At 43.3% G+C, this 21908-nt stretch overlaps 1 protein-coding gene and 1 long non-coding RNA gene across 2 annotated transcripts in view; one reads left to right on the forward strand and one right to left on the reverse strand.

Annotated features, from left to right (window-relative positions):
- Positions 1-21908, forward strand: part of LOC130368083 (excitatory amino acid transporter 5-like) — a 247682-nt gene that overhangs the window by 43315 nt on the left and 182459 nt on the right. Inside the window, exon 2 of the mRNA XM_056571355.1 lies at positions 2257-2336. Coding sequence (XP_056427330.1) covers positions 2257-2336 — 80 coding nt within the window. The remainder of the gene's footprint in view (positions 1-2256; positions 2337-21908) is intronic.
- LOC130368089 (uncharacterized) overlaps positions 1-21908 on the reverse strand; it is a 93428-nt gene that overhangs the window by 22019 nt on the left and 49501 nt on the right. The window lies entirely within an intron of this gene.

A 21908-nucleotide genomic window follows, 5' to 3' on the forward strand; every position in this document is an offset into this window, starting at 1 on the left:
CGGCAGGGACCGGAAAACGCCAGGGCGTAAGTTTACGCCCTTGGTCCTTAAGTACCAGGGCGCAAGGGCGTAACATTACGCCCTTGGTCCTTAAGGGGTTACGTTTATTTTTATATTTTGTTTACTATTAAGTTAATTCTACACTTGGAGTCCCACCTGATTATGTAGCAATTATGATTATATATAGCATATTGTTTATAATAGATATACATAATACGAAATAATTGCAGAATTACAGTTAAATTCACTAGGGTGGATAGGATGTTAATTGTCCCTCATATGAATGGCTTTGAGTGAATAAGATATGTCCATCTAACCAGTAGCGTGGGTGATCACCATGATGATGGCGGCGTCATGTGGCTTTTTAGGTCACGTGACTGCTGTCAGCTGATCGCGCTCCGGGCTCGTCAGCGCACTACGTCTGGACGCTAGTACTTTTATTACTTGCACAGCTGAAGAAGAGACACCCACGCTAGCGGTGCCATGATAACAACTGGAGAACGGGTGAGCATGGCTTTCTGTACTTAAAGGGGTACTCCCGTGGAAAACTTTTTTTTTTATTTAAATCAACTGGTGCCAGAAAGTTAAACAGATATGTAAATTACTTCTATTAAAAAATCTTAATCCTTCCAGTACTTTTTAGGGGCTGTATACTAAAGAGAAATCCAAAAAAGAAATGCATTTCCTCTGATGTCATGACCACAGTGCTCTCTGCTGACCTCTGCTTTCCATTTTAGGAACTGTCCAGAGCAGCATATGTTTGAAATGGGGATTTTCTCCTGCTCTGGACAGTTCCTAAAATGGAAAGCAGAGGTCAGCAGAGAGCACTGTGGTCATGACATCAGAGCAAATGCATTTCTTTTTTTGGATTTCTCTTTAGTATACAGCCCCTAAAAAGTAGTGGAAGAATTAAGATTTTTTTTATAGAAGTGATTTACAAATCTGTTTAACTTTCTGGCACCAGTTGATTTAAATAAAAAAAAAGTTTTCCACAGGAGTACCCCTTTAAGTATGAATTTGATGCACATGAAGTTACACAGATGATATTAATGAACCGTAAACATGAACTGGAAGCAATAATGTCTGAAACTGGCTATTTTTACAAAATGAATATGCACTTATGAAATATGAATTTGCACAAATATGACATTTTTATTGATGAGCACTGAGAATGTTTATTGTTTGGCACTTTGCACTTTAATTGACCTATGTAGATGTATCACTTAGCTTTAAAATGGTTCTGTGAGAGGACAGAAACGTTGCTGTGATGTGAGCTCTCTCCAATTGGGAAATCTTTACCATTATTTTGGGTATAAATTGTTACCATCCTTAGCTTTTAAGATGGCTGCAATGGTGTGATGCGCTTCGTGTGCATGCACCGAGATGACATGATGGTGATATGTCTTTCTGTCCCTATTGTGGTCGTTCCAGTGGATGTGCACGGAGTGCTGGATATTTGGCGTCACGCTGAGTTAGATGATTGGCCATTGCATCTTTGTTTGGGGGCAAAAATAGTCACTCCTGCACCCCATCCCACTGGAGGAAGAAGGATAGCGAAATGCGTTGGTGGGTGAGGTGGGAACATGACTGACTATCCCAGGTATCAGTGCTATCATTATATTTTCCCAGTTGGGCCTTTATGTTTGGTATTTGTGCAATTGTTTTGTTGTATTGTGCTGCCCCAGTGTTTGCTTGGGCCCTGGAATCCAATTTGGGAATATGTGCAATGTGTAAGCACTAAGGAAAAGAGTTATCAAAACCTGTGCAGAGGAAAAGTCGACCAGTTGCCACTTTCATTTATAAAGAGGCCTGTGAAAAATAAAAGGAGCAAATCGAGTGGTTGCTATGGGTAACTAGTCAACTTTTACTCAACACAAGTTTTGATAAATCTGCCCTTCAGTGTTTATTTTGGTTCATTAGGAGCAATGTCTGGTATTATTTATTGTATATAATTACATCTTACATCACTTTCTTATGTTGTTTTTATGTCTTCTTGTGTTTTTATGGGAATAGAAGTCCTGCAGCAGCATTTGTTCAAGAGATGACTCGTGGACAAAGCTGCATGACACCTCATACCATATCCCCCGTCATATGTTGAATGACTTTTACATGCAATATTTTGGTCATACATACAATATATTTACAGCAATAAAAATTATTGACATAGGCTCAAATTATATGAAATGGAATTAACTTTTTTTATGTATGGAAATACAGTATAAGCCTTTTATAATAATTTCATATTTTATTTTTCAGGAAAAACAATACTTTTCCTTCCCTGGGGAATTGCTAATGAGAATGCTCAAGATGTTAATTCTACCTCTTATTACTTCCAGGTGATGTACTTCATGTTTATTAAATTGTAAACTAGTTTTTTTTTTTACAAAAGTTTTATCATCCTTTTTCTCTCTTCACAGAGAATATTTTAGGGACTATACTCAGTTAGGAATCAGGTACCAGGGGCATGGGGGTTACCCTTTCTAAAGTGAGTGCCCCAGTCACATGCCACACAGCCAGGGTGATTACCTACTTTAGGGAGAGTGCAATAGTTAGGCTAAGTTTCCACTTGGTTTTTTTTCAGACAGTTTTTGGAATACTGCCACTGCAGTTTTTGAGCCAAAGTCAGAAATGTATTCAAAAGGAATAGGAAATATAAAGGAAGAACTTACACTTCTCCTCCCTTATGGATCCACTTCTGACTTTGGCTCAAAAACTGCAGTGGCAGTATTCCAAAAACTGCCAGAAAAAAAGCCAAGTGGAAACTTAATAGAAGTTAATAAAGTGGAAGCCTAATAGAAGCTAATAGAAGTAATTTATAAATCTTAGTAAATGAAGAAAAAAGGTGTCCTGCACTCACCGCTTCAGTCCAGGTAATCCTGCTCCCATCTCGGGTGACGACTCGAACACGGAGGGCATGGGTAGTGGAGCGCTCAGAGGCGACTGCCAGCGATTTCACGCATAGGAATGCGCTTCATCCGGCCTCGTTAACGTCATCGCGCTGTGCGAATTATAAAGGTGCAGCTGGTGAGTCACATGATTCCAGGTGAACTCTCACCCCGTGTTACATTCAGAAGTGAACGGACTGAAAAGCCACATAAGGAAGCAAAAAGCAAGTTAGGTAAGTACATCAATACTAATAGACCTAGAACTGCCCTGAATAAAGAGAAATTTATAAAAAAGGGGAAAAATCTAATTTATCATTTAACCCTAACGGCCCCTGTGCGTCAAGGCGCAGTATCCATCGCGCCTCAGCACGCAGGAGCAGACGACGTCTATCTCCTCCAGAAGGGTGACAGGGAATTGTTTCAAGACCTCCAAATTTTAACGTGGTGCAATTTCCACCATGTATGGATTGCATATGCTGAACAAATCTTGGGGATCCGCCTCCTTTTCGAACCGAGTAAATATGCTCACGTACTCGGGCCCGGAGTTGTCTCTCGGTTTTTCCAATATAAAAGAATCGGCAACTACAAAATAAAAAATATACAACAAAGGTGCTCCGGCAGGTGATGAGGTGTTTTATTTCAAACACATAACTCCCTAATTTAATAGAAATCGCATTAATGTTGTGAGGGCATTGAGGACAGAAACCGCACTTCTTATTCCCTTTCGGGGCTATACCAGACAACCAAGTCTCCTTGGGATGTGCTTCTCTATTCAACTTCTGACCCTTCAATAAATCAGCGATCGTCTTGTTTTTTCTGAAGGTCACTATAGGTCTATTCTGTGCTGTATTCACAATATCTGGATCTGCCATGAGTAGATGCCAATTCTTAGTGATGGCAGATTTAATAACGTGATTCAAAGGGCTGTTTTTAAAAGCAAACGTGAATCTTGAATTCTGTTCAGTAGTAGACTGAAAATCTTTTTTCTTATTTTTTGAATCTATAAGTAAATCCTCTCTGTTTTTAGTTGCAGCTCTCCTGTAAGCTCGTGCCAATACTTCATTAGGATACTGACGCTGTCTAAAGCGTGTAAGTAAGTGTCCTGCTTGTTCCTCATAATCAGACTGCTTGCTGTTATTTCTTTTTAGACGTAAAAGCTGGCTATACGGAATAGAATTTTTAGTTTCAATAGGGTGGGAGCTCTTATAATGTAAAAGAGCATTTCTTGCCACTTCTTTCCTATAGCCTTGTGCCAGTAGCTGGTTATTCTCCACATATAGTTTAAGATCCAAAAATTCGAGACTATCTCCCCCAAACACACTCGTAAATACCATGTTCATGGCATTGACATTAAGATAGGCTACAAAATCCTCAAACACACTTGGGGGCCCATCCCACACCACCAGGATATCATCCATATACCTCCAAAATGCCCGAATGTACCTAGAAAAAAGATTGGAGGTACTAAAGACATACTCCTGTTCAAACGCGGCTAAAAACAGATTCGCGTATGAACAGGAGGTGGGACTCCCCATTGCGGTTCCGACTTTCTGTCGGAACCATTGCTTGTCGAATTGAAAAGTATTGTTATTAAGAATAAACATGAGGGCATCACAGATAAATTGTACAAAACCGTGAGACTTGTCAGTCCTACTCAGGATGTTTTGAATGGCTTGCACACCCGTAATGTGAGGAATGCGGGTGTACAACGCCTCTACATCTATAGATGCCAAAGAGAAAGAGGGTTCCCAATTAAAGTCGTGAATAAACCTTAATACGTCTCCTGTATCTTTAAGATATGTTGGAATGGAGGTAAGGAGGGGTCTAAGGGACCAATCTACGTATTTAGATAAGTACTCGGTCACCGAACCCACCCCCGCAACAATAGGTCGTCCAGGGGGGTGGGTGCGGGACTCATGTACTTTGGGCAACAAATACCAATTGGGGTCACTGGGGGCCACAGGTATAAGACGTTCTGCTAATTTTAGATCCAACACTCCAACCTCTACATAGTGGCGGAGGAACGATCTCAACTTCTCTTTAATACGGCCCGTAGGACTCTCTGACAACTTTTCATAGGTGTCTATCGCAGACAATTGACGCTGAGCCTCTTGGTTATAGTCGACTCTAGACCAAACAACAATACTGCCTCCCTTATCTGCTCTTGAGGTGACAAGATCCTCTCTCTTAACTAACCAACTCAGACCTTCAAATTCATCGTTAGATAAGTTACTCAGTGGATGGGGATAAATGAGTGCCTTCATGTCATTTTTTACTGCCTTCATGAACAAATCAATAGGGCCACCCGGTGCTAGGGGAGGGTTGAATGTGGAGGGGACCCCCCCTAAAAAAGGGGGGGAGTCTCCTCCACACTGAACCTGAGTGGTATCATCTGACGCCAAGTCAACTAACATATTCGTAAACTCCATGTCATTAGCATCAAAACCCTTAACAGGGATAAAGCCTAAAGGGCCTATATGGCAAGGTGTATTACAATCAATAACTACAGGAGGTTTTTTTACGGAGCTGGAAAAAAACTTATTGAGGTTAATTTTACGAACAGCCCTAAACAAATCGACTTCAAAGGAAACAAAATCAAAACCTTCAACTTATCCAAAATTAAGACCTTTAGACAAAGCAGTCAGAGTACTCTGGGGGAGGACAACATCTGTCAGGTTCTCCACCAGAGTCTCACCTGCTAATCTCTCCAAGTGACCTCCTTGCGTTTCTGTGCCCACTTTCCTCTGAGCGTGCCTCTTTCTGCCCCCCCTTCTGGTCTTCTTTCTAAAGGGGGTTGCTGAGTATAGGAGTTTCCCTGGCTAGAATCTCTATTACCCTCATCTGAGGCGCTCGTGTCTGATTCAGTGGTCCAGAAGTCTTGACTTCTGCGACCCTTGAAGTTTCTTCTTCTAAATCTTCTACCTGCATTTCTTCTACCATTTTTGTTATTATTGGTACTCCAAGAAAATACATTATCGTTGTCATAATCGCGCTTATCGCGCACAAATTTGTCGCGTTTTACTTCTTTTATCTCAATCTGGAGGAGGGCAATCTTCTTCTCAAGATTTTTAAAAAAAGTGGTTGCTTGTATTTCAGATACTCGTTTACGAAATTCGCTTTTAGACCTTTCCAAATCTTCAGTAATTTTAACATAGTCTCTCTGATGTTGTTCCAGGACTATTTCTACTAATTTCAAAGCATGTTGCATATGTGCAGATTTCCAAGCATGCATAAACTCATTACTTTCCAAAAATTGGGATGGAAATTTATAATTCCTTAGACCCCTAGGGGCTCTGCCTGAGTCTACATAAGCCTGCAACGAATTAATAGACCAAAAAGATCTTGCTTCCTTTTCAGTGAGTGAAACAATTCTGTGCTCAAGTGCTCGTGTGCTAATAAGCTGCAATTCATCCTGCAAGTTGCAGGATGAAAAAAACGATTCCAGGTGAACTCTCACCCCGTGTTACATTCAGAAGTGAACGGACCGAAAAGCCACATAAGGAAGCAAAAAGCAAGTTAGGTAAGTACATCAATACTAATAGACCTAGAACTGCCCTGAATAAAGAGAAATTTATAAAAAAGGGGAAAAATCTAATTTATCATTTAACCCTAACGGCCCCTGTGCGTCAAGGCGCAGTATCCATCGCGCCTCAGCACGCAGGAGCAGACGACGTCTATCTCCTCCAGAAGGGTGACAGGGAATTGTTTCAAGACCTCCAAATTTTAACGTGGTGCAATTTCCACCATGTATGGATTGCATATGCTGAACAAATCTTGGGGATCCGCCTCCTTTTCGAACCGAGTAAATATGCTCACGTACTCGGGCCCGGAGTTGTCTCTCGGTTTTTCCAATATAAAAGAATCGACAACTACAAAATAAAAAATATACAACACAGCGCGATGACGTTAACGAGGCCGGATGAAGCGCATTCCTATGCGTGAAACCGCCGGCAGTCGCCTCTGAGCGCTCCACTACCCATGCCCTCCGTGTTCGAGTCGTGACCCGAGATGGGAGCAGGATTACCTGGACTGAAGCGATGAGTGCAGGACACCTTTTTTCTTCATTTACTACTATTTGGTGACTACGGTCTTTATTGTCCTAGCACCTCCGTTGCCAGGGTGGATTTCCAGTCTAGCGGGACGCCGTCTCCATCTCGTGGTCTTAGGAGGCCTAAGGTACCGGTGCCACTGTTGTTTCTTGTTTACTTTTAGTACTTTCTCTGCACACTTTCTTAAGTTGAGCACGTTACCTAGCCTTGTACCAGCTATGGAGACAGATAATAGTTCCACAGATGGAAATCCGATACCGGACACAGGAAGACAGGACGCTGGAGCGTTTTTTTCATCCTGCAACTTGCAGGATGAATTGCAGCTTATTAGCACACGAGCACTTGAGCACAGAATTGTTTCACTCACTGAAAAGGAAGCAAGATCTTTTTGGTCTATTAATTCGTTGCAGGCTTATGTAGACTCAGGCAGAGCCCCTAGGGGTCTAAGGAATTATAAATTTCCATCCCAATTTTTGGAAAGTAATGAGTTTATGCATGCTTGGAAATCTGCACATATGCAACATGCTTTGAAATTAGTAGAAATAGTCCTGGAACAACATCAGAGAGACTATGTTAAAATTACTGAAGATTTGGAAAGGTCTAAAAGCGAATTTCGTAAACGAGTATCTGAAATACAAGCAACCACTTTTTTTTAAAAATCTTGAGAAGAAGATTGCCCTCCTCCAGATTGAGATAAAAGAAGTAAAACGCGACAAATTTGTGCACGATAAGCGCGATTATGACAACGATAATGTATTTTCTTGGAGTACCAATAATAACAAAAATGGTAGAAGAAATGCAGGTAGAAGATTTAGAAGAAGAAACTTCAAGGGTCGCAGAAGTCAAGACTTCTGGACCACTGAATCAGACACGAGCGCCTCAGATGAGGGTAATAGAGATTCTAGCCAGGGAAACTCCTATACTCAGCAACCCCCTTTAGAAAGAAGACCAGAAGGGGGGGCAGAAAGAGGCACGCTCAGAGGAAAGTGGGCACAGAAACGCAAGGAGGTCACTTGGAGAGATTAGCAGGTGAGACTCTGGTGGAGAACCTGACAGATGTTGTCCTCCCCCAGAGTACTCTGACTGCTTTGTCTAAAGGTCTTAATTTTGGATTAGTTGAAGGTTTTGATTTTGTTTCCTTTGAAGTCGATTTGTTTAGGGCTGTTCGTAAAATTAACCTCAATAAGTTTTTTTCCAGCTCCGTAAAAAAACCTCCTGTAGTTATTGATTGTAATACACCTTGCCATATAGGCCCTTTAGGCTTTATCCCCGTTAAGGGTTTTGATGCTAATGACATGGAGTTTACGAATATGTTAGTTGACTTGGCGTCAGATGATACCACTCAGGTTCAGTGTGGAGGAGACTCCCCCCCAACCCTCCCCTAGCACCGGGTGGCCCTATTGATTTGTTCATGAAGGCAGTAAAAAATGACATGAAGGCACTCATTTATCCCCATCCACTGAGTAACTTATCTAACGATGAATTTGAAGGTCTGAGTTGGTTAGTTAAGAGAGAGGATCTTGTCACCTCAAGAGCAGATAAGGGAGGCAGTATTGTTGTTTGGTCTAGAGTCGACTATAACCAAGAGGCTCAGCGTCAATTGTCTGCGATAGACACCTATGAAAAGTTGTCAAAGAGTCCTACGGGCCGTATTAAAGAGAAGTTGAGATCGTTCCTCCGCCACTATGTAGAGGTTGGAGTGTTGGATCTAAAATTAGCAGAACGTCTTATACCTGTGGCCCCCAGTGACCCCAATTGGTATTTGTTGCCCAAAGTACATAAGTCCCGCACCCACCCCCCTGGACGACCTATTGTTGCGGGGGTGGGTTCGGTGACCGAGTACTTATCTAAATACGTAGATTGGTCCCTTAGACCCCTCCTTACCTCCATTCCAACATATCTTAAAGATACAGGAGACGTATTAAGGTTTATTCACGACTTTAATTGGGAACCCTCTTTCTCTTTGGCATCTATAGATGTAGAGGCGTTGTACACCCGCATTCCTCACATTACGGGTGTGCAAGCCATTCAAAACATCCTGAGTAGGACTGACAAGTCTCACGGTTTTGTACAATTTATCTGTGATGCCCTCATGTTTATTCTTAATAACAATACTTTTCAATTCGACAAGCAATGGTTCCGACAGAAAGTCGGAACCGCAATGGGGAGTCCCACCTCCTGTTCATACGCGAATCTGTTTTTAGCCGCGTTTGAACAGGAGTATGTCTTTAGTACCTCCAATCTTTTTTCTAGGTACATTCGGGCATTTTGGAGGTATATGGATGATATCCTGGTGGTGTGGGATGGGCCCCCAAGTGTGTTTGAGGATTTTGTAGCCTATCTTAATGTCAATGCCATGAACATGGTATTTACGAGTGTGTTTGGGGGAGATAGTCTCGAATTTTTGGATCTTAAACTATATGTGGAGAATAACCAGCTACTGGCACAAGGCTATAGGAAAGAAGTGGCAAGAAATGCTCTTTTACATTATAAGAGCTCCCACCCTATTGAAACTAAAAATTCTATTCCGTATAGCCAGCTTTTACGTCTAAAAAGAAATAACAGCAAGCAGTCTGATTATGAGGAACAAGCAGGACACTTACTTACACGCTTTAGACAGCGTCAGTATCCTAATGAAGTATTGGCACGAGCTTACAGGAGAGCTGCAACTAAAAACAGAGAGGATTTACTTATAGATTCAAAAAATAAGAAAAAAGATTTTCAGTCTACTACTGAACAGAATTCAAGATTCACGTTTGCTTTTAAAAACAGCCCTTTGAATCACGTTATTAAATCTGCCATCACTAAGAATTGGCATCTACTCATGGCAGATCCAGATATTGTGAATACAGCACAGAATAGACCTATAGTGACCTTCAGAAAAAACAAGACGATCGCTGATTTATTGAAGGGTCAGAAGTTGAATAGAGAAGCACATCCCAAGGAGACTTGGTTGTCTGGTATAGCCCCGAAAGGGAATAAGAAGTGCGGTTTCTGTCCTCAATGCCCTCACAACATTAATGCGATTTCTATTAAATTAGGGAGTTATGTGTTTGAAATAAAACACCTCATCACCTGCCGGAGCACCTTTGTTGTATATTTTTTATTTTGTAGTTGCCGATTCTTTTATATTGGAAAAACCGAGAGACAACTCCGGGCCCGAGTACGTGAGCATATTTACTCGGTTCGAAAAGGAGGCGGATCCCCAAGATTTGTTCAGCATATGCAATCCATACATGGTGGAAATTGCACCACGTTAAAATTTGGAGGTCTTGAAACAATTCCCTGTCACCCTTCTGGAGGAGATAGACGTCGTCTGCTCCTGCGTGCTGAGGCGCGATGGATACTGCGCCTTGACGCACAGGGGCCGTTAGGGTTAAATGATAAATTAGATTTTTCCCCTTTTTTATAAATTTCTCTTTATTCAGGGCAGTTCTAGGTCTATTAGTATTGATGTACTTACCTAACTTGCTTTTTGCTTCCTTATGTGGCTTTTCGGTCCGTTCACTTCTGAATGTAACACGGGGTGAGAGTTCACCTGGAATCATGTGACTCACCAGCTGCACCTTTATAATTCGCACAGCGCGATGACGTTAACGAGGCCGGATGAAGCGCATTCCTATGCGTGAAACCGCCGGCAGTCGCCTCTGAGCGCTCCACTACCCATGCCCTCCGTGTTCGAGTCGTGACCCGAGATGGGAGCAGGATTACCTGGACTGAAGCGGTGAGTGCAGGACACCTTTTTTCTTCATTTACTACTATTTGGTGACTACGGTCTTTATTGTCCTAGCACCTCCGTTGCCAGGGTGGATTTCCAGTCTAGCGGGACGCCGTCTCCATCTCGTGGTCTTAGGAGGCCTAAGGTACCGGTGCCACTGTTGTTTCGGTTCTCAAGTCCTCAGACAGTTCTCTTCTCCTCTTTCTGTTGTCCATGCTTAGTGTGGCACACACAGACACACAATGCAAAGACTAAGTGAACTTCTCTCCTTTTTATCTGCTTTCAGGTGTGGTTTTTATATTGTCCACACCTGTTCCTTGCCTCAGGTGAGTTTAAAGGAGCATCACATGCTTGAAACAATCTTATTTATCCACAATTTTGAAAGGGTGCCAATAATTTTGTCCAGCCCATTTTTGGAGTTTGGTGTGACATAATGTCCAATTTGCTTTTTCTCCTCCCTTTTTTTTGGTTTAGTCCCAATACACACAAAGGGAATAAACATGTGTATAGCAAAACATGTGTCACTGCAATCCTTTACGGCCATGACTGTAGGCCGCTGCCTAAGGCCCCACTCCTGCCCCCGCCCATGCAAGTATCAGCCCCTTCTGCCAATTTAAGAGACGTACTGTACGCACGTCAACTTTGTCCAAAGAGGAGCGCAGGGGAGAAACGAGGCATTGTTTCACCACTCCTGGCGCCTGTTTCGTGGGTCCATGCTTTGCTCCAGCTCCACTGTATCTGCCGCAGCCACCAGGAGAGAGAAAAGATTACCGGGTAGCTGTTAGGTAAGGGTATCAATTGTATGAAGGGTAAATACCCTGCCCTGGCCCATGCCATGCCCAACTACCCTCCCCCTGCCATACACCATGTGCACAGTGACATAGTATGTGCTGTACATATTGCTGTGCATATTAACCCAACACTTTGACATCACTATGTGCATTATCCATGTACTATGACATCACTGTGTGTATTATCCCTCTACTGTGTTTAATGAATACATTCATTTATAATTGAACTAAAAACATATATAAAAATTTCAATGCCATTCTCTATATTTAGCAGACTAGCATAGATGTACCAGAGTGATAAAATTTCGCTTTGCACCAACTAGTTGCCTATTCCCCTCCCATTCCCTGGCCCACTTTTACCATAGAAGCTACTAAATTGTTAATTGTGGGAGAAAAAGCAGAAATACACTTAAAGGGGTTCTCCGGTGCTTAGACATCTTATCCCCTATCCAAAAGGATAGGGGATAAGATGCCTGATCGCGGGAGTCCCGCCGCTGGGGACCCCCATGATCTTGCACGCGGCACCCCGTTTGTAATCAGTCCCCGGAGCGTGTTCACTCCGGATCTGATAACCGGCGACCACAGGGCCAACGCAGGGGCGGATCCAGAGTCGAGTCTCGGGAGGGGCACTATTAGAGTATTTTGTGTTGGCGGACAGAAAATAAGATGTTGCTTACGGAACAATATTATTAAATGTATCATACAGTCCTAACCTTGTTTAAGACTCTTAGGCCACGCTCACATGTCAGAATAATAATCAAATATATCAATTGCCACAGAATGGGAAAGTGCTAAAGAGGTTTTTACCATTTAAAACTACAGCTTCCACTTCCAGTATGACCTAAGCAGTGGTAAGGGGATGCTGGGAGTTGTTGTTTCACCCATCATTACTGCAGAACTTACAAGTGACTCCAGCTCTGATGGGACACACACAGGAGGATACAGAATGATCTCAGTGACTATAGGTGACATCTTCTCTATAGTCTTTCCTTATCTAATTCAGATGTACATACCACCAGGACTTGTTCCAGCTAAATCTTCTCTCTGCAGAACTTGACGCCCAAATAGCTCCTCACTATGTCAGCGGATTCTGATCCTCTATATGAAAACAATAATTATGATAATACTGCCAGACACTGTATTCTTCGAATATAATACTGGCACATACCTTCTGAATATAATTCTGACACACTGTATCCCCTGAATAAACAACACACTGTACCCTCTGAATATAATACCGCGACACACCGTACCCTCTGAATATAATACTACCACACACTGCGCCATCTAAATATAATACTACCACATACTGTGCCCTCTGAATATAATACTCTCATACACTGCACCCTCTGAATATAATACTACCACACACTTTGCCCTCTGAATATAATACTACCACACTGTGCCCTCTAAATTTAATACTACCACACACTGCACTCTCTGAATATAATACTATCACACACTGCACCCTCTGAATATAATACTACCACACACTGTGTTCTCTAAATTTAATACTACCACACACTGCACTCTCTGAATATAACTTGCTGTGCAGTGCACCCTCTGAATAAAATACCCAAATGTATTGTTGCCCATAAAAAAACGTACCACCCCAGAAATTCCTCATAATCTACAATATACTTCTGAAATGCAGAACACTCTGTGCCTTCACATATAGTAATAATGCCCCATCCTGTGCCCCTACATATAATAATTATGACCCGTCCTGTTCCCCCCACATAATAATGCCCTGTGCCCCTAACATATATTGCCCCCTGTGCTGTGCCCTTCACATATAATTCCCCCGTTCTTCGCCCCTCACATATAATGCCCCATCATGCGTCCCTCACATATAATTCCCCCTGTGCTGTGCCCCTCAGATATAATGCCCCCCGTGCTGTGCCCCTCACATATAATGTCCCCTGTGCTGTTCCCCTCACATATAATGCCCCCCGTGCTGTGCCCCTGACATATAATGCTCCTGTTATATGCCCCACACATATAATGCCCCCTGTGCTGTGCCCTTCACATATAATGCCCCCATTCTTTGCCCCTCACATATAATGCCCCGATCATGCGCCCCTCATATATAATGCCCCCATCATGCATCCCTCACATATAATGCCCCGTGCTGTGCCCTTCACATATAATGCCCCCGTTCTTTGCCCCTCACATATAATGCCCCCATCATGCGCCCCTGACATATAATGCCCCCTGTCCTGTCCCCTCAGAGGGCATTATATGTTTGGGGCACAGCACAGGGAGCATTATATGTGAGGGGCGCATGATGGCGCATTATATATGAGGGGCACAGGATGGGGACATTATATATGAGGGGTGCATGATGGGGCATTATATATGAGGGGCGCATGATGGGGGCATTATATGTTAGGGGCACAGCACAGGGGGCATTATATGTGAGGGACACAGCACAGGGGGAATTATATGTGAGGGGCGCATGATGGGGGCATTATATGTGTGGGGCACAGCACAGGGGCATTATATGTGTGGGGCACAGCACAGGGGGAATTATATCATATAATGCCCCCTGTGCTGTGCCCCATACATATAATGCCCCCTGTGCTGTGCTCCTCACATATAATGCCCCCTGTGCTGTGCCTCACACATATAATACCCCCTGTGCTGTGCCCCACACATATAATACCCCCTGTACTGTGCCCCCCACACATATAATTTATATGTGTGGGCACAGCACAGGGGGCATTATATGCAGGGACGTGCACACATAGGAGTGAAAGGGGCTGGAGCCCCTGCCCTTTTCCTCACCTGCCCCTCTAATGCCCTCACAAAAGGAGCTGCAGACTTAGGGTGACAGGTGAAGTAAAAAGGATCCATTGCTGGGGAGTTGTATGTGGTTTAATGGAGGGTGCTGTGCCCTCCCTGCAGCAAGGGGGCGCCACTCACCCTGTCATTATCTGCTATTTCTAAGCTTCTCTCCACACGGAGGAGACAGGAGCAGCGGAGGCAGAGAGAAGCCCCGCCCACAGCATGTCCGCCTACACACTTCAGTCTATGCAGCCCTTGCTGTAAGTAACTGTAAATATATGTGAGTGACTGTATGTCAGTGTGTGTGTATGTGTGTATATGTGTGTGTGCTATGTGTATATATGTGTGTGTGTGTGTCTATCTCTATGTATGTGCAGAGAGGGATGGCTGGGGCCTTACTGTAAGTAACTGTAAATATATGTATATATTGTATATATATTATATGTCAGTGTGTGTGTATGTATATATGTGTGTGTGTGTGTGTGTGTGTCTATCTCTATGTATATGCCTATATATGTGAGCAAGTGAATGTATGTATGTATGTGTATGTATGTATATGTGTGTATGTATGTCTGTGTGTAAGCATACGTGTATGTGTGTATGTATGTATGTATGTATATATGTATGTATGTGTGTATGTATGTATATATGTATGTATGTGTATGCATGTATATATCTATGTGTGTATGTATGTGTATGTATGTATATGTGTGTATGTTGTCTGTGTGTATGCATATGTGTATGTGTGTATGTATGTATATATGTATGTATGTGTGTATGTATGTATGTATGTGTATGCATGCATATATGTATGTGTGTGTATGTTGTCTGTGTGTGTATGTATATATGTATGTATGTATGTATGTATGTGTGTGTATGTATGTGTGTGTGTATGTATGTGTGTGTGTATGTATGTATGTGTGTATGTATGTATGTGTGTATGTATATATATATATATATATATATATATATATATGAGCAAGTGAATCTATGTATGTGTGTATATATCTGTGAGTGATTGTATGTGTGTACCTGTATGTATGATGTGCTTATTGGCTATATCTTTTAGTATATATTCCATGTTATATGTGTGTCTGTGTATTTATGTTTCTTAATGTATATTTGTACCTGTATGTATGTGTCAAAGTGTCTTTTTGTATGTGTGTATATTACCTATGTACTGTATGTGTGTATATTACCTATGTACTGTATGTGTGTATATTACCTATGTACTGTATGTGTGTATATTACCTATGTACTGTATGTGTGTATATTACCTATGTACTGTATGTGCCTTTATGTTATGTGCTTGTATTTATTGTATGAAGCACATTATTAGGGAATTATTGGAGGAATGTAAGCACAGTATATATTTCATTATGTTGGAACATTATATTTTTATGTATGCTGTCACTGTGTATAGATCCTTAGGGTGCGTTCACATGTGCCTATTTTTGCTGCAGATTTTGCTTCCTATTGACAATGGGAAGAGAAATCTGCTAAAGCAAATCTGCAGCATATTTGCAGCAGAAAATACGCACGTGTGAACGCACCCTTATTGGTGGCACAGTATAGGTAAATAATAGTGGCACAGTATATAGTTCATTAATGGTGGCACAGTATATAGGGAATTTATAGATGAATGGTGGCACAGTATATAGGGAATTAATAGATGAATGGTGGCACAGTATATAGGGAATTAATAGATGAATGGTGGCACAGTATATAGGGAATTAATAGATGAATGGTGACACAGTATATAAGGAATTAATAGATGAATGGTGGCACAGTATATAGGTAATTAATAGATGAATGGTGGCACAGTATATAGGGAATTAATAAATGAATGGTGGCACAGTATATAGGGAATTAATAGATGAATGGTGGCACAGTATATAGGGAATTAATAGATGAATGGTGGCACAGTATATAGGGAACTAATAGTGGCACAGTATATAGTTAATTAATAGTGGCACAGTATATAGGGAATTAATAGATGAATGGTGGCACAGTATATAGTTCATTAATAGTGGCACAGTATATAGTTAATTAATAGTGGCACAGTATATAGGGAATTAATAGATTAATGGTGGCACAGTATATAGGGAATTAATAGATGAATGGTGGCACAGTATATCGGGAATTAATAGATGAATGGTGGCACAGTATATAGGGAATTAATAGATGAATGGTGGCACAGTATATATGGAATTAATAGATGAATGGTGGCACAGTATATAGGGAATTAATAGATGAATGGTGGCACAGTATATAGGGAATTAAGGGGGGGTATGGTATATAATTAAAGGGAAACTGACAGGCTGTTTACTCGCACTAAACCCAATACACTAGGTTACAGTGCATGTATACAAAAATTGGTCTTTCCATTTTCTAGGTATTGCCCCACATTGCTAGTATGCAAAGTCAGTCTTGTGCGCAATGGAGGTGGAGCTTCCCTGCCTCCATCCTGTATGCTGTGCTATGCCTGGCCGTCTTTGTATATTTATAATTCTTTTTTTTGCTAACTCTAGTATATTGTAGACTGTAAGCATATATTTGTGTGGCGTCCATCTCTTCAGTGTAAGAACCAGAGCTGTGTGGAGATTCCTGCATAAGGTGGGTGCTGGGTTATTGGGGATGGGTGATGGGTGATGGGTGGTGGGTGATGGGTGCTAGGTGATGGTTGATGGGTGCTGGGTGATGGGTGCTGGGTGATTGGTGCTGGGTGATTGGTGCTGGGTGATTGGTGCTGGGTGATGGGTGATTGGTGATTGGTGCTGGGTGATTGGTGATGGGTGATTGGTGCTGGGTGATGGGTGATGGGTGCTGGGTGATTGGTGCTGGGGGATGGGTGATTGGTGCTGGGTGATGGGGGATTGGTGCTGGGTGATTGGGGATGGGTGATTGGGGATGGGTGATGGGTGATTGGGGATGGGTGATTGGGGATGGGTGATTGGGGATGGGTGCTGGGTGATTGGTGCTAGGTCATTGGTGCTGGGTGATGGGTGCTGGGTGATTGGTGCTAGGTGATTGGGGATGGGTGCTGGGTGATTGGTGCTGGGTGATTGGGGATGAGTGATTGGGGATGGGTGCTGGGTGATTGGTGATGGGTGATTGGTGATGGGTGATTGGGGATGGGTGGTAGATGATTGGTGATGGGTGATTGGGGATGGGTTCTGTCATATAGAGCTCAGGTGGGGCATATAGGGGGAGATTTATTAAAACCTTTGCAGAGGAAAATCCTTCTGCAAAACGATTTGATTGGTTGCTATGGGCGACTGCACCACTCTTTCTCTGCACAGGTTTTGATGAATCTCCTCTATAATACAGTATATTATAGGGCAGCTGTCACATGTTTACTGTAAATAAGACTGGCAGCACAGCCAAAGTGTATATACACATGGCAGACCTTCATAGAAACTGTTCTTGACTCGATTTTACAAAAACACCAACCTTTATGGGGGCTAGGAATGTCGAGGAGGCCCGGCGGGAGTCCACTGTGTCCCTGGGCCGCAGCACATCTGCCCATTAAGTCTGGCAGACGTTTTTTAAATTATGAAAAGTGCCCTCTTTTTTTACTTGAGCCCCTGCCCTTCAAAATGTCTGTGCACGTCCCTGATTATATGTGAGGGGCACAGCACAGGGGGAATTATATGTGAGGGGCGCATGATGGGGGCATTATATGTGTGGGGCACAGCACAGGGGGCATTATATGTGTGGGGCACAGCACAGAGGGAATTATATCATATAATGCCCCCTGTGCTGTGCCCCATACATATAATGCCCCCTGTGCTGTGCCCCTCACGTATAATGCCTCCTGTGCTGTGCCCCACACATATAATACCCCCTGTGCTGTGCCCCACACATATAATGCCCCCTGTACTTTGCCCCCCACACATATAATTTATATGTGTGGGCACAGCACATGGGGCATTATGTGTGAGGTGCACAGCACAGGGGGTATTATATGTGAGGGGCACAGCACAGGGGGCATTATATGTGAGGGGCACAGCACAGGGGGTATTATATGTGAGAGGCACAGCACAGGAGGCATTATATCATATAATGCCCCCTTTGCTGTGCCCCATACATATAATGCCCCCTTTGCTGTGCCCCTCACATATAATGCCCCCTGTGCTGTGCTCCACACAAATAATACCCCCTGTGCTGTGCCCCCCACACATATAATTTATATGTGTGGGCACAGCACAGGGGGCATTACATGTGAGGGGCACAGCACAGGGGGCCCCCCTTTCATGTGCTCTTCACATATAGTGCCCCCAGTGCTTTGCTCTGCAGCCCCTCACATTAAAAAATTAAAAATTCCCCTTTCTCTCCCCCCCTAAGTTTTTAACTCCCCCTCCTCCTGTACGATATAGTGCCCTTAACAGTGGCTTACAGCTTCGGCTCCACCATTCTAGGGGGCAGGGGGCAGCAATCTTGGGGGGGGGGGGGGGAAATTGTCTCGTTGCCCCCCCCCCTGGATCCGCCACTGGGCCAACGGCGTGTGACGTCACACCTCTGCCCCTGTGTGACGTCGCGCTCCACCCCTCAATGCAAGTCTATGGGAGGGGGCGTGACAGCTCTATGATTTACCTATATTCTAACCTACCATGATCAATATTCCTTTCCATGATGCCCATTTTCAGGATGTTCAGTTTTGCATATTTTTATTCCATTAATATGAATCTATTATTTCAATCAGGAAGTCCACTTTTGTTTTTGTTGGTGTTTTTGTTCTACTACTATCATATTTATTTTATCATCGTCATCATTATCATTGTTTTGAAGCTTTCTCCATTCCTTGGGGGGCCCTTGAGCCCACTGCATTGCTGCCCAAAACCTCACAACCCCCTACGGAAGTAAATGCACAATGTGCGCATTACCACTCACAGTATTGTACAGGAGCAGGGAACGGGTACTGTACGTCAATACAGCAGCCCACCACTTATACCACAAGCCATAGGCAATGACATTATCTCATTGCATGCAACTTGCAGAAGTCCTGCACCAGATCCCAGATGGGTCGGAGGAAAAGACCTCAGCTTGAGAGTGGAAAGAAAGGGGAGTGGTATTTAATTTTGGAGGGGACCTATTCTGGGCACCTACACATATGGGGGGGGGGGAGTTATCTACCTACCTGTCCACCTGGAGCATCTACTAGTTATCTACCTATGTAGCTGGGGCATCTACTATTTACCTATCTGCCAGGGGCATCTACTAGCTATCTATATACCTATCTGGGACATCAACCTAATGGGGAGGGAGATTTCCTAGCTATCTCTCCACCTACTTAGGACATCTACCTATGAGGGTGAGCAATAAAAAAACATAGCTAGCACAACAACCTAATACACAGGTGCATGCTGCTGTGGCAAATACAAAGTATACATAAAAGAAGGTTGCAGCAGCACTCTTGGTCAAAAAATGGAGGCTCTTAGCGCTAAAAGCCTAAATTTTTTGGCCAAGAGTGCTGCTGAAACCTTCTTTTCTGTATTCTTTTCGTATATTAGGTAGTTGTGCTGGCTATTTTTTTTTTTTGCAGTGCAAGTTAGGGGGAGCGGCATCCTCTTTAGCCGTGATAGTGGATCCTGCATGTCACCCAGTCAGAGGCCATATGCCCAGCAGAGGTGAGTGGATTGATCATGTTAGGGTCCATCCAAAGTGAGGCCACCTCCGCTTGGTGGATGGGGGACACATTTTTATCAAAAAGCCTTTGACCAAGAGTGCTGCTGTAACCTTCTTTTTTGTATGCCTATGAGGGGGGATAACCTACAAGAGGTTGGGATATTCCCTAGCTATATACCCATCTGGCATTTCTAACTAGGCAGCTTCCTAGTGGTGTGGGAGGGAATTAAATACCGTATATGCTCGAATATAAGCCAAGTTTTTCAGCACAATTTCTCGTGCTGAAAACGCCCCCCTCGGCTTATACCCGAGTGAACTCTCCGACTGTCAATCCCTTCTCAGTGAGGCCTTCGTCATCATCCAGACCCCCCCCTCCCCGGACTAGTGACGTTGCCTTGATGATGACGCACAGAGACGTCCATCCCTGCACATGAATGTCCCTGTGCATTGTCGTCAAGGCAACATCACTGATGAAGGGATTGACAGGCGGTGATGATGAAGGGGGGGGAATGATGACAGTGGTCTGGATGATGACAGGCGGTGATGATGACAGGCGGTGATGATGAAGGGGGGAATGATGACAGTGGTCTGGATGATGACAGGGGGGATGATGACAGGCGGTGATGATGAAGGGGGGGATGATGACAGGGTGATGATGAAGGGGGGATGATGACAGGGTGATGATGACGGGGGGATGATGACAGGGTGATGATGAAGGGGGGATGATGACAGGGTGATGATGACAGGCGGTGAGGATAAAGGGGGGATGATGACATGGGAGGGATGATGTATTTCCCACCCTAGGCTTATAGTCTTGTCAATAACTTTTCCTGGGTTTTTGGGGTGATATTAGGGGCCTCGGCTTCTATTCGGGTCGGCTTATACTCGAGTATATACGGTACCTAATTAAAGAAATTCGCTACCTATCTACCAACCAACTAGAGGAAACTACCTAATGAAAGAGGGGGTTACTTGCCCAACACAACCCAATCCGCCTACCCTTTCCATGAATACAATTGCCTACTCACTCATACTTATCAAGGCACCAAGGGAGGCATTATTTGGGGCAATGAGGGAAAAGGTGGGAAGTGTGCTGGAAAAGCACAGAGCCTAAAATGTTTGTTGTCTGGGAGATTTGGCGGAAACCAGTCATGGTTTGAAAAAAGTTTTCATCGTGGTCTGAGCCAGATAAAGAAGAAAATGAACAGCAAGGAGACGTCACTGGATGTGTGGTGTCCCAGCACCAATAGCTGTCCTGTAGCTTTGGACTGTCTTGGCAGCTTGGTAGCACAAGGTGTTGGGCCCACCAGAGACTTATAGTTATATTATTTATGATTACATTCTATTACTAAATAATATATTTTTCTAAATCAATTATATTCTTGTTATGTGTATATATGTTTTTATGTGTTACTGTACCTTTAAATCAGAGCAGTGAACCCCATGGATCCCTGCCTGCCAATGGGAACCCCTAGAGTCTCACCCTTATGGTGTAGTGGGGGAGGAGTTACCCCAGTTCACCCTAGTGTGGCTCCTGAGCAACAGTGTGGTTCAGGTGTGCTGTGTGGAGAAGCCTCAAGGGAAGGCCCAACTCAAATCTAATCTTAACTGGTCCTCCTGCAAGGATTACTCGCACAGTAGAAGTTCATGCCCCTGCGGAGAAGGCTTCACTACCTTGACAGTAGTTGGGCGCAAATATTCGCATTTCAAACTTTTATTGCGAATATTGCAAATTCGCAAATATTGCGAATATATTCACTATGTATTCGAAATTATGAATATTCACTTTTTTCCGCATATGCGCATATTCACATATGCGCATATTCTCATATGTGAATATTCGCATATGTGAATATTCGCATATTCCTTCTTTTCACTTGTGGGCCAATTAGAATGATGCAAATACACTTGTCAGAGGTTATCAACAACATCCCTAGCAACCAATAGTAAAATTGCCCACCCCCTCACTGTTTTCTTCCTTGAATATGCGAATATAACGAAAACGCGAAATTCGCGAATATAGGACGAATATCCATCTATATATTCACGA

This window comes from Hyla sarda, chromosome 1, assembly GCF_029499605.1.
Source record: "Hyla sarda isolate aHylSar1 chromosome 1, aHylSar1.hap1, whole genome shotgun sequence".
Classification (NCBI taxonomy): Eukaryota; Metazoa; Chordata; class Amphibia; order Anura; family Hylidae; genus Hyla; species Hyla sarda.